This window comes from Aulonocara sp. 'chitande type north' Nkhata Bay, linkage group LG7 (assembly GCF_057382095.1).
Source record: "Aulonocara sp. 'chitande type north' Nkhata Bay isolate Kocher_YH1m ecotype deep benthic linkage group LG7, A_spYH_male_GT1.1, whole genome shotgun sequence".
Taxonomy (NCBI): domain Eukaryota; kingdom Metazoa; phylum Chordata; class Actinopteri; order Cichliformes; family Cichlidae; genus Aulonocara; species Aulonocara sp. 'chitande type north' Nkhata Bay.
The window spans coordinates 50414803-50429200 of NC_141350.1; the positions used below are offsets into that span (position 1 = coordinate 50414803).

Below are 14398 nucleotides of genomic sequence, written 5' to 3' on the forward strand. Positions count from 1 at the left end.
ATCATTTTGAAACTTCAAACATATGGAGGATGTCACAGTGATGGTAATGGTAAATGGCCTGCATTTGTATAGCGCTTTTCTAGTCCATAGGACCCCAAAGCGCTTTACACTGGGGCGCACTGACAGAGGCGAGGCTGCCGGACACAGGCGCCACCGGGCCCTCTGACCACCACCAGTAGGCAAACATGGGGTTAGTATCTTGCCCAAGGATATTTGGCATGCAGCCAGGAGGCAGCCTGGGATCGAACCACCGACCTTCTGATTAGTGGCTGACCTGCTCTGCCACCTGAGCTACAGCCACCCCAGTGACTATCATTTATACACAGTCTATGACTCAACTCCCAAACCGGACACTGCTACTTACGCTAAAGTGAAAACCATACACACAATAATTCCACTGTGCACTGTGATGGGCAAAAAGCACACTGAAGTCTGAATGACAAGAGATACCAAGGAGCTGTGGTAAAATACTTTTATTTAGCAGTAATCCATATCTGAAATATAGCATCCAAGCAAAACGGCTCTGACATATACAGAACTCAACTCACCATTCTCTCAAGTCATATATGCCTTTATTTATGTAAATATGTCGATTTATTTGCTCTTCTGTGTGTTGGCATGTGTGCATGTAGACACATGTAGTGTCTTTTTTTTATTTTCATCAATTACATTATAATAAAACTTTTAAATACAGGTCATAATAATTCTCTCGCTCTCTCTTTTTTTAAATGTCTCTGGATATAAAAGCTGGTGTTCTGACCCTCATTAGTCCAGTGATGATGATAAGTCCTATTTCTCTTTATCTCTTTGCCCATAAAACTCTGTTCATTACATCATTTATAAATATGCTCCATGGTATCTGCTATACTGCCGCTCCTGCTGTGCCCCTTAGCCGCTATATATTCTTTTTATATCTCCTAATTGCTTCCTAACCGTGAGTCATATTGTGGACTGAACTTTTACTTTTATTTGACTTCAGCACTTTTTACTTCCCTGCACCGGTGTCAGACCTGTGAGTGTTGAAGAGGCATTTTAAGAGCAGTAACAACATGTGCCTCCCAGTCAAACCATTATTTTAGACTCCAGCAGAAACAGCTTAAATTGTAACCTTTGTAGCTCTTTCTCCACCCACAGTTGTACATTTGCATTTTAATCCACCCATTCATTTAACATTTGTCCCTTTAAACAAATCTCTGCAGGTAATCTTTTTTTCTTTGTTTTTTTTTGTTTTTTTTAAGATCGTTACTCAGTGCATTATAGTATAAAAATGTCTCCATCCTCTCGGTGTTCAGAGGAACCAGAAGCACTTCTTCCGGTTCTTCTTGGTGGTGGCAGGGGGTCGCACTGGTTGTGGGGAGTCCTGTTGGTGAGGTGTCGTGGGCTGGGGTGTGGGTGTCTGTGGCGAGCCTTCTGGAGGGTCGCCCACCTTCCACGTGCGTACAACCTGCCCTTCCTGCAGGCGAAAGTCATGCTCTACACTGGAGATAGAAAGGGAAACATAGGCAGTTCAGAAAAGTGTCCGTAATTCACATTTAGACCTGCAATAACTGACTTGATGGCCATGTGGGGGCAGCAGAAACAACCAGTGAACGCAACATATGACCTCTAAAGTTGGCTGCACGACCTTGATGGCAGTTATTTGGAAACAATACATTAAGCTGAAACTCACTTGCTGAGGTTTCATAAAGCAGAGGGGAGCTTGCCCCGCCCCCCCCCCATGGGCTCGACCAAATGTGTTGTGCTAAATTACACAACTGGTACTTAAACAGCGTGATTTACCGGAAAGGACGCGTACGACAAAGCATCAAACTGAAGCAAGAAGGAGATAATGAGACCCACATCTACAACTTCCTCGCAGACAATAATGAATCTGTTGACAAAGTGAATCAAGCGCTAAAATGCTGAGGATGGCAGAAATGTCGCAGCACCAGCACTGATCCCCAGGACTGCAGTTGACACGCGCTCCAAAGGAAAAGTCAGCAAAGGTGCATTGTCAGTCACATTCAGGTCACATGACCGCGCAGCTCAGGGGCTTGACCGCGAGAATGAGACGTGAACTCTGATGCACCTCTGCAGAACTGTAAAGGTAAAGGTAAGCAATAATAAATGAATGCATGCGCAATAAAGGAATAAGGACAATATTTGCTTACTGAATTACTTTTGTCAGCAGTTACATGTTGGGTAAGCATTTCCCCAATGAACTGATTCTTTCCCCCCTCTCTCTTCTCTTCTCTTTTCTTTTTTTCCCCCCATTTTACTTTGCTGCTATTCTTGCTTATTATGCAGTGGCCTAGTTAGATGGTGTTTCTCATCACAGCACAGATGCTGGAAATAAAGAGGACTCCCTCATACATGTGGATACGATGAGAGAAGTGCTGCAGAGGAAGTGAGGAGCACTGAGCTCAGCAGCAGCAGCAGAGGCAGGAACAGCACCAGCAAGGCCAGGAGTTTCCAGGCACGAACAAAGAGGGCTATTGCATTCATATCCATCTGGCTTTGTAACTCCCACTACCGCAGTCACTCAGCCACTCCACTCTGGATGGCCCACTGGTATTCTAATGCACAGACACAAAAAAAGAAAACAAAAAAAAGCCCCAAAATACAAATGAAACATCAAACTCCAGACAGGAGCACAGCGCAGGTAACGGGTGGGAGTGTGTAAAAAGAGCAGTGAAGAGGATTTCTTCCCTCGTCGATATTTACAGCAGGTAAAAAAAAAAAGTCACTTCAACTAAAGCCCTCTGCGACAGTTGGGACTGCTTCACAGCTGGAAACAAACCTCCAGAGCTGTGTAAAATGAGCCACTAGTCAGTAGAAAAGTACGAGATGGAGACTATGTCTCTATCTGTCTCTGCCAGTTTTTATTGCCCTAAAATGAACAGAGTAAATAAAACGTCTCCCTGTTTGTACCAACATACAGCTCGGCTCCCCTATAGAGCTCCCCAGTGGCTCTTGTCTTGCTTCTGCTGTGTTCCTTTCTTGTTTAAATGAATAGCCTCGGTCCACGGTTCTGCGTGATCAAGGCGCATCGTAGGGAACTGTCCACCCTCAACCTTAATTACTGTATCTGCACACTGAGCCCACAAACTGTGGCAGGCAGGAAGCTGTGAACCTAACAGCTCTTTCTCCGTGCTCCTCTTCTGTCCTCCGCTCACGTCTTTGCAAATTTTTAGCTGGAGGCTGCGCCCCGCCACACCTCCAGCCCGTGGGCAATTAGGTGCGTTTTACACACCGTACGATGATGGCCACGCTTTTGAAGCAGAGCGGCAGACTGTGAGCAGAGCTGAGGGTGTTCTTATAGTTGTGGAACTGTAAGCGATAATGTGCGTGCGCAGCCACACTTGCATTTAAAGTGTCAGGAATGATGGCGATGATCAGATCTGATCAGCTTTATGGTGGTAATCACCCACATCTGAGCTCGCCACAATCTCTGGACATTTACAAAAAGATGAGAGAAGAAGCAGATTTACATATGGATGCAGTGATTTTACAGGGCATATAAAATTAGTACATAGCACTGGTCGGTATAATTGTATTACATAGATACACAAAAAATGTGTTATTCAGTAATGAATAAAGGAAAGTCTTCTTTAATATACATATACGTGAGTTAAGTAAAGAACGGTTTCATGTTTTAGTTCTTTGGGCTCTGTTCTCTAGCACATTCCTTCTGAAATACAATAATACAGCATCATAAGTGCCGTGTTTCAGCTTTAATTTGTGAAGGTTCACATCAGACAGTCTTTGTTCCAGGCTCTTTCTTTCTTTTTTCCAGCCTGACCTTTTTGTTGACCAGAGGTGTCCATGTCTGTTGTGAAACCTCGTAGGCTGTCTTCTTTTGATCATTTCCAGATAATGCGTGACTCACTGTGCAGTCATAAAGGGCTTGTGCTAATGATTCTCTGTTTTTGCTTTTTGCAAATTTGTTTTTTTTATGTTTTAAAGTCTCAATTTTATTTTTATTTGCATGGCCAGTTGAGTACTTCTTATACAATAACAATCATAGTCTTGCCTCTAACTTTGTCTCCAAACAACCTGAGCTGTCCCTCTGATGTACTCATTTCTAATTTTGTCCCTCTTGGTCATTCCCAACAAAAAATCTCCAAACCATATATCATAGCAGCTCTCACTATGTGAGATCTACAGTTTTGGTTATTCTTTTATCACTTTGGCGGTGTGTTTGAAATCATTATCATACTGAAAATTGAAGATGTTGCTAATCAGACACTTGCACAATGCATCACGGATCAAAAACCATATTGCATTGATAATTCCATACATTTTGACAAGATCCCCAATGCAACTAGCTGAAGTGGAAGCCCAAACCATGACACAGCCTCCACCGTGTTTTGCAGATAGCAATAGAAACTCATTGCTATACCTTTCTCTACATGTTGACTGGATTAAAAAAAGATCAAATTCTGATTCATAACTCTGAGACCCATTGACACTTCTTTTCAGCCCAGTTCTTGTGTAATTTGGCATGCCTCAGCCTTTCCCCTTCCTTAAGAATGGCTTCCTGAAAGCCACATTACTGCTGAGACCATTTCTGCTGAGGCTTCAGCAGAAGGATCAACTGAAGGGCCCGATGCATCTCTTCAGGTCAGGTCTTTGCTGGATTTTTTTCTGATTTCTTAAAGACATGGCTTCTTTTGCCGTCCACTTGAGGGCAAAGTTTAAGGACAAACTGAACCTTATGCGACGTTTTTGGATGATAGCTATATCATATCATGTACATATATATATATACACACACATACATATATATATACACACATATATATATATACACACATATATATGTGTATATATATATATATATATCTATATATATATAGATATATATATAGATATATATATATAGATATATATATATAGATATATATATATAGATATATATAGATATATATGTGTGAGTGTGAGAGGTTATTTGTCTCTATGTCTTAGCCCTGCGACAGACTGATAACCTAGAGGTGTACCCAACCACTCAACTTTTGGCAGCTGGGATAGGCTCCTGCACTCATGGAGACCCTTAAACTGGATATGGAGTTAAGTCATTGTCTAAGGAGCATCTAAAGAAAGAAAAGCTTCTGAAGTTCTTTAAGTTTCCTTGAAGACTTTTCACCTCTCATCCAAGAAGCTTCTTCAGTTCCAAGAGCAATGAATGTAATGACATTTATTAGTGACTGAAACAACAGACATCCGAGTTTCTGTGTCAACATCAAAACCCGTCGAAAGTCTACTGAGATCACGTAAAAAATATGATATTTCACATTGTTAAAGTGTAAGTATGCCGTTCATTCCCACTGAGTGACCTTACTTTGCACATGCTGGTCCAATCCTAACAGATTTATTGTAGAAACTGCCTTTTATAATCATTCAGTTTGGGAGACAGTGACCTTGCCAAAGAGCACTACCACAGCGCATCTCTACAGGGGATTGAATCAGCATATTTGTAGTTACAGAATTCAAGGTTGTTTCCATCAACTACTTGAAAAATTAACAGCAAATTAAGTAGAATGATTGAAATGCTCTTAACAATTTTATTAACACTATCAGACTATCAGTCGGATGAAATTCCAGTTGGAAAAGAAGACGATGCTTGGCTGCGTGTTTGACACTTTCTGTAAATGAGTGTGTTACGGAGTCAGGTTGAATATGATTAAAAAAACTGACAAGGTAAAAATAATATTTTATAACCACAATTTAAAAAAAAAAAAAATAGGCATAGAGATTGGACACTACTTCATCTCTTTTTCATCCTTCCATCTATAAAACATTCATTCAAGTGCACCAGCAGGAGATCATCATTCCTTCTCTATCTCTCCTCTGTGGTTTTGCTGAGTAGTGGTGGAGAGACATTGGGCAGAAATATAGCAGCGTAAAGGCAATCAACTTGAAATATCTTTGCAATTTTCGCTCCTATGTCCTGAATATCCCTCAAGAAAAAAGAAAGAAAAAGCCCCGAACATTTCCTTACGACAGGGTTTGATGAACAGGCAGTCTCTGTGTGAGAGCCAAGTGTTGAGCCACCACACCCACAGATGCAAAACAAAAGACAAACGTATATGCACACACACATATACACTCTTACAAAACCTTGATACGCACAGATAATCTGTAATATTAGTACTCAGGAGAACAGGCTGCACCATGAGGTAATATTGTTCTGAGATGGCCTCATCATCTGCTTTGCTGTCACAGAGTGTCCCAAACTGTGGTCGTTTACTTTTAAAGGCGCCTCTTTTCCTTTTGGATTAACATTCAGATTGAACTGACTTGGTAATGGGATATAAACAGACAGAGTGTTAGGAGTGTCCAAGGCAGTTGTTTGAATCTAGCATTTCATTCTCCCTTAAGGTGGTAATTTATCCAGCCTGGTGTGATTTGTTGAGCACGTCTATTTTAGTAAACCATTAACTATGATGAGGGATCTTGAATTCAATCTTTCCCAGACACTGACCCATGTACTGCTGCTTGTATATGTATATACTTTTACAATATTGTGTTTGACCCATGTTTCTGGTGTAACTACACCACATGTCTGTTTTGGTTTTTCTCTTGAAGCAGAGAGTAACGTAATGCTTATAATTAATATAGGAACTAGAGGTGTATTAAATGGGAATATTCAGCACTGTGCAATACTGTACAAGTCATTCAAGATCTTCGAGTCAAATGAACGACAAGCACGAGTATCTAGGATCATCACTTAGAAATACTGCATAGAAAGTGCAACTGAATTTTTTCAAGGCTGTAATAAGTAAGTAAGCAAATAAGTAATAATAACAATATGATGATGAATGAATGAATATTCTTTATTGTCATTGTCACAGGTACAATGAAATTGAAAGATGTCTCTGGTCAGTGCAACATCACAAAAGATAAATACTTAAAAACTATAATTAAATACTTAAAAACTATAATGATAGGATATAAAAGATAGAAATACATATAAAATACAGTATTCTCATACCGTAGATACACCCAAGCAATCCAGGCCTAAGGCCCCATACAGACACTCAACATACGACCTAGTTGATATATCACTCAAACAATCAATCACTCAATCAATTTGTTAGCGCATCCAACAAAACATGTCTGAAAGCCTTCCAACATCAAGGGCACAAATGACAACAGGGGCAATGAAAGTCATCTACTTTTAGTAGCATTGAGACATGATATTGCAATTGGGTAGAAACTGTGTTTGAGTCTGTTAGTCCTTGTGTATGTTGTTCTATACCGTTTACCTGAAGGCAGCAGTTCGAACATGGAGTGTCCAGGGTGTGAGGTGTCCTTTATGATGTTATGGGCTCTTTTGAGGCAGCGGGAACTGTGTAGGTCTTTCAGTTTGAGGAGAGGGCAGCCGATTGTCCTTTGGGCAGCGTTGATTACTCCCTGGAGTGCTTTCCTCTGAGCCACTGTGCAGCTAGCGTACCATATGCCTATGCAGTACGTTAGTATGCTTTCGATGGAGGCTCTGTAGAAAGACACCAGCAGTCTCTGTGTGATGTTGTTCTTCCTAAGCACTCTCAGAAAGTACAGTCTCTGTTGTGTCTTTTTCAGTAGCTCAGAGGTATTCACACTCCAGGATAGGTTTCCCTCTATGCTGACTCCCAAGAAGCGGAAGTCTGCCACCCTCTCCACACAGTCGTCGCTGATGATTAGTGGTTGGATTTCTGTCTTGTGTCTTCTGTAGTCAATTATGAGTTCTTTGGTCTTTTTCGTGTTTAGGAGAAGGTTGTTATCCTTGCACCATGAAGACAGCCGCTCCACCTCATCTCTGTAGGCAGACTCATCTCCCCCAGATATGAGCCCCACCACAGTAGTGTCATCTGCGAACTTTACAATGGCGTTGCTCTGGTGGGCGGGGGTGCAGTCGTGTGTATAAAGCGAGTAGAGCAGTGGACTAAGCACGCAGCCCTGTGGCGACCCAGTGCTTAGATTTAGGGCTGGAGATGTGTAACGTCCCACTCTCACTCTCTGTCTGCGGTCGGTGAGGAAGCTATTGATCCACTTACAGGTGCTGTGAGGAAGCCCTAGGTCTTTTAGCTTGGCGTCCAGTTTGTATGGAAGAATGGTGTTAAATGCCGAGCTATAATCCACAAAGAGCATACGCACATAGCTTCCTTGCCTCTCCAGATGTGTTAATGCTACATTGAGTGCTGTTGCTATGGCGTCCTCTGTCGATCGGTTTGCTCTGTAGGCAAACTGGTGTGGGTCAAGGCTGCTGGGTAGGGCTGCTGTAATGTGGTAACGCACAAGTTTCTCAAAGCACTTCATCACCACCGGGGTTAGTGCCACTGGTCTATAGTCATTTAGGCTAGAGATATGAGATTTCTTGGGCAAGGGTATTATGGTGGAGGTCTTGAGGCAGGGTGGGACGTTTGACTGTTCAAGGGATTGGTTAAAAATCCTGGTGAAAATATAGGCAAGCTGGTCTGCGCAGTCTCTCAGCACACGTCCTGGTACGCCAGGTTTTTTAGCGGATGATCTAATGTTACTGGCGATGGGGCCGATGTCAGTGCCAAACACTAGATCCTAAGTTTTACTACAACTGAGATGGATGAAATCTGAATACAACCAATTAGCAATGGCAGAGAAGCATTAATTGAAGTAGGAAAGGCTGTTTCTGTTGTTGGGCTAAACAGAAAAAGCATAACGGTGTATCATCTGCATAGAAATAGTAGGCATAGAAAGAACAGGTGATACCTTTAAATCTATTTAATAGATGGCCCAAAGGTAACACATATAAACAAAAAAGAATTAAGCTCTGATGAGGACAGCAGATGAGGATGAAGGATGTGTCCCACAAGTATGATGAAAACTATTTGAGACCAGTCAGTAGGAAGTCAATAGTGAAGTTTACTTAAATAGTACTTTACAATATAAAATAAGATACAACAAATACAAGTGTAAAAATATGCCTAACAAGCTCTGATCAGCTGACCTTTCAGACCTCATGGTTACATACAGATGTAGCAGCTCACCAGTATAGGTGGGCATCTGACCAGTGATCACCAGCGTTCTAGGACTATAGAAGCTTCCATGCTCAAATGTCGTCTTGGTACTGGATTTCTTCCACTAACATATGACTGTAAGTTAACTGTGTGGTTTTTATCCTTTCCAGGATAAACCATGCCTCTGGCCCCTTAACAGGCAGGATGATCTACAGCCCAGTTGTGAGCAAGGCTGTGGCGATAACTCATGTTTAAAAACAAAAGCTTGATTAGTTATCATCACAGATGCTCATCACCTCCACGTATTTGGATTTTGAGTCAAATTTGCCAGAACGAAAACAGACATAAACAAATACAACATAACAGCATTATTTCTATTGTTTTCAAATTCTCTAGAGATATTACAGTGGAGTATTTTGACCATGATCATCGTGATGTGAAAATCTGATATCGCAATCTCTGCACATGCAGACAGACAAACACATAAACACCTGCCAAAATACTGCAAACCATTTCTCACCACAGCAGGTGTCTCCGTGACCACATGACCCCCTCGCCCCCTTCCCCCAACCACCACAGAGAGAGAGAGAGAGAGGGAGAGAAGCAGGTTTGTAAGCTGAAAACAATACACAACTACATGAACACAGCTGGTGATAGCACCAGGACTCTACAGTCACGCTATCCACAACGAAAGGCCGCACTATCTTTTGAACAACAGAAAATTTGAGTCAAATGCTATGAACAGCTTGCTATAATGATAACAATTTGTGGATTGTTTTTAAATGCTATTGTTTCTGTGAAGGCCCTTGTATTTTGAGTTTAGAAAGCTATTATAGAAAAAAACAAAGTAAATAAAGTTTATTAATCTGAAGTCTTATTTTTGAAATAGCTTTTTTTTGTAGGGGGCGTTCAAGAGACATTAGGTTTACAGTGGTCCCTCGCTATAATGCGGTTCACGTTAAGCAGCCTCGCTGTTTCGCGGCTTTTTTTTGGTGCAATTTTGCATGCTTTTTTTTTTTTTTTTTTAAACAGCCATTGTGTTCTGCATTGTGATTGGCTGTAAACCATTGTCAATCACCTCGTGCCGTGTCTCCTGTACACTACAGAATGCATTCAGCTTGTCAAATTTATCTAAGTCTTCGATCGATAGCCGTGTGACTCTGAAGTGCTGTACTGTATGTTTGTAAGTTTTCTCCAACAATACCCATTTATATGGGTATACCCAACACCCATTTCCCCGACAAATGTCGATGAAACATTTTGCACGGCTGCCTTTGGTTTTATTCTATAATACTGGACTTATTTCTCTATGAAGGTTTGAACTTTTAGAGTTTAAACCATAGAGAAAAGTGTGAAAATGTCCAAGCCTGTTGGAGAAAAGTTTATAAAGTGTGTAGTGAGGGGTTTTACAGCCATAAAACATCTATAATAATTGTAAAAAAAATAAAGTTGGCCACTTAGCGGATTTCACTTATCGCGGGTTATTTTTAGAACCTAACTCCCGCAATGAACGAGGGACCACTGTACTTACATTTTTATTCATCTTGATGGGGTTTTAATTGTACTGAAATACCTTTGTTGTAAGTATTAATGAAATTATGCACCATGATGCGCATTTGTCATTTTGATTTTACACATTAATTAAGCAACAGCCAAAAGACAGACATGAGGCAGGATTCACATGGACATATTCCCAGCAAACATGGGTGAAACCCCAACATCATGTCCTTCGTCAAAACTGGACACAAAACAATAAAAAAACGGAACTATAGATGGACAAGTGTTGGGAAAATACAAGTTGTGTCAGACTGTCTCTCATAAAGTGAGAAAAATAGATCAGATTATTGCAAAATAAAGGAAGTAATGCATTAGTACTTTTTAACAACAAATCTGGTTGCTGACTGCTTGTGAAGGCGACGTCTTGGCTAGCTAGGTGTGTGTTTGTTCCTATAGAACAAGCTGATTATTCACCGCAATGATCAACTTCTTTGACATTTTGATGCTGAACTACAAAGGCAACCACATCGCTCTCTTAGGATATTTGTATAACATTGATTTGGTGGTGCTTCAGCTGAATTACTGATCTTCTCTTGACTTGTTCACAATAAAGCCTTACTTAAGGCACATGCCGCGGCTAACTCCTCTCCCATCCCAGAATTTCTGCAACTTCCATTCACCTCCCACCGCTGGCCACCCTTCAAACTGCTCAGCCATCGCTGGATCTGCCCTGTTGGACTTCAATTTTATCCGACCTCTCCGGTGTGCTCGCCGCTTCTGACCTGGATTGGGACCTCTGGGACTCGCGCTCAACGCAGGCACCTAAGTACGCTGAGACGCGCCTCTGTCGAGGACAAGGAGACTAAGAGCGGGATGGCATTGTTAAACACAAGATCATTGGTGAATAAAACCTCCCTCCTCCCTTTGCTTGCTTTCTTACAGATACTGTAAGTAATCTAGGTGTTTGCCTGGATAGTTCACTTTAGCTGCATAAACAGGTTTCCTCAGTGGTTAAATCTGGCTTCTTCCAATTGCGCCAAATTTCAAAGGTCAAACACTTAATACCGTACAACGATCTCGAAAAACTGATACACGCCTTTGTGACCTCCAGATTAGATTATTGTAACTCGCTCTACCCTGGACTCCAGCTCGCTCACCTCCACCGATTACAGCTCGTTCAGAATGCTGCGGCTCGTCTCCTAACCGGAACTAGAAAGTTTGACTCTATTACTCCAGTGCTCTCTGACTTACATTGGCTGCCTATTAAATTTCGTATTGATTTTAAAGTTCTGCTGCTTACTTTCAAATGCCTAAATAACCTTGCCCCTGACTATCTCATCGGCCTCCTCAGTCTCTATACCCCCAGCCGTTCTTTACGATCAGCTGGTCAGTTACTTCTGGCCCAGCCCAGGCACCGTCGTGCCTTTGCCTCTGTAGCACCAAACCTCTGGAATAGTCTTCCTGCTACCATTCGTGCCTCTGACTCTATTCAATCCTTTAAAGCACGCTTGAAAACGTACCTATTCAACCTGGCTTTTCCGACTCGCTAATTCTCACCGCTCATTAATTGCTTTATCGCTACTCATTTCTCTGGATAATCATGATTTCTCCCTATCTCTACACTACTTATGCTTTTGTTTGTTCTCTGTTTCCTCTATTTTACCTTGTTTTAACGACTTACTGTTCAGTGTAATCATTTACCGTTATTCCTCACTGTGAAGCACTTTGGTGTACCCCCTGGTTTTAAACATGCTATATAAATAAAATTGTAATGTATTGTAGTGGTTATTAGTACTATCATTAGTATTATTGACCAGTTAGCCTACATTTGTAGACTAATTGCACTGTATTGTTCAAAACTGGCTGTGAGAAAAGCAGTACTATAGTTCCAAAAAGCTATCCTTACATTTATGCTTTATTTGTCTATAACTGGTACACACAATAATTTGAACCACGTATCTGCATTCACACCTTTCTCACAAGTGCAGCTAATTGAGTATGATGACATTAATATAAATTGAACATAGTACATATACAGACACTGGTTTGGTTTAGAGAGTGTCGCATTTCAATCCATAGCTCCTCTGAAGTCAGTCTCTGCATCTCAAGACATGTAATAGGGAAAATTTAAGAAATGTCTGGCATTTGAAAACAACATCTTCAAATAAGTATCTTGGGATGGAGCACTTTGAAACTAAATAAGAGCTTCAAATAATTAAGTAATGATCATGAGAAATTGTTTTACATCTAAAGATAATGAGACAATTAAGATGAGAGCTCAAGCATGACAAGCATGACTGCCAGGTTACAACCAAGTTTTGTTGTTGTCGTCAGATTCACTTTATTGACAGCTGGATGAAACATGTTTCCTCTGGAGGCCTGAACTGGGGTTGATCCCAGTGTAATCACAAAGCTATCCGAGGAGTTTTTGTATTGGACAGAAACACAGTGACACCAGTAAGTTACAGACCTTAATTTATCAAACTCAAAGAGGTCTGGAAGAAATCTAATTAAAAATCTGAAGATACAGCAGGCTTCACTAACAAGATAGCCGACTCGGGCAAGAACCAGCTGAGACGGATGCCTACAGCAGACTGAGACTGGCTCACTGAAAGGAGACTGTGTGACTGAACAAGAAATGAAAGACACTGGATACATGAATAATACCTCAGGGACACATCATCACAGATTTATGCTGTCCATGATAGGGTTTGACTCTATAATTATGCTAATCATAGGATGCTAAATGTCTAAACGCACGCCATCAGCACTGAGATCACTTTACAGCAAAAAACGTCTTTGCAAACGACAGAGCAATATGATGTATTGAAGCTATTTGTATTTGGATATGAATGTGACTTTTTTCAAGGTCGGCACATTTGGCTGCATAACTAAGTGCTGAAGTTCTTGGCAGCAATTCAGAATAAACAAAGGCAAACCTGTTGTGGATGTTTTAACCTTGTGCAACTTTAACATAATTCTCTATCCTCTCTATAGCTTTTCTTTCACAACTCAAATAATGAATACCCAATATTTACATTTTTATAGCAATTACCCACACAGATTTGACTAATGTGACCTTATTAGAGACCGCTGGCACTTTCAAAAGTGCTTTGTTTTTCAAAAATCAACACACAGCTAATCCCAGTGAGAAAAAAGGACCCATCTCACCTTGTTTGTATTTCGCTTCATGTGCATGAATAAGTAACATAAACTGTTTTTTATTAAAAAGATGAGATAAAGTGTAAACATCTAAAATGTTTAAGTTGTTGGGTTTTTTTTTTTTAAATCCACTGCATCTGCATGGTGTTTTAAATAAAGAGCAAGTCAGGTTAAGATTGATTGGTCAGGAAGCATAAGCTAGGGATGAAGAAATGAAAGCAGCTGCTGCCCAGGAGCTTACAGAGTTAGCCTCTATCAGCTTAAGACTTGACCCGCTACTGTAGTCTAAGTCTTAGTGCTTTGTTTACTCTGTAGAGTTCATTGTACCATGGGATGATGGTGTACAAAGTGTATAAATGAGACAAAGCTTTACATACACTAAACCATCAGCCAAGAGTGAGGCTGGCTGTCCTTTGCATTCATGGTCTGCTCTGTGGGAAAAGAGCTGCTTGCTGTGAATTCACATTCATTACTGAATTACTTTGGGAGGTCACTGTGCATGCATGCTGCTATCACCTAACTGCCTCTGTCATGAGCTGTTTTGAGCAACTCGATTATTAAATGTAGCATAACAGAGGAGGTGAACTGTAAACCAACACAGCCACCTTACAGGCAAAATGAAATGACACCAGAATTTGCTCTTTATAGAAAATGAAATTAAGTTACGCTAACTGATCCATCGTGCCTATAGATGTTATAACGTAGCCATCGCTATGTTACCCAATGGTTTGTGAAGGCCTGTTTTGAAAGTTTGAGATGAGTGTTTTCAACAACAACACTGG

At 40.9% G+C, this 14398-nt stretch overlaps 1 protein-coding gene across 3 annotated transcripts in view; it reads right to left on the reverse strand.

Annotated features, from left to right (window-relative positions):
- Positions 1-465: 465 nt before the first annotated feature.
- LOC147326123 (uncharacterized) overlaps positions 466-14398 on the reverse strand; it is a 49316-nt gene continuing 35383 nt past the window's right edge. For all 3 annotated transcript variants that reach the window (XM_086301089.1, XM_086301087.1, XM_086301088.1), the window contains exon 4: positions 466-1478. In XM_086301089.1, the coding sequence (XP_086157215.1) occupies positions 1289-1478 (190 nt within the window). In that variant the 3' untranslated portion in view covers positions 466-1288. The remainder of the gene's footprint in view (positions 1479-14398) is intronic.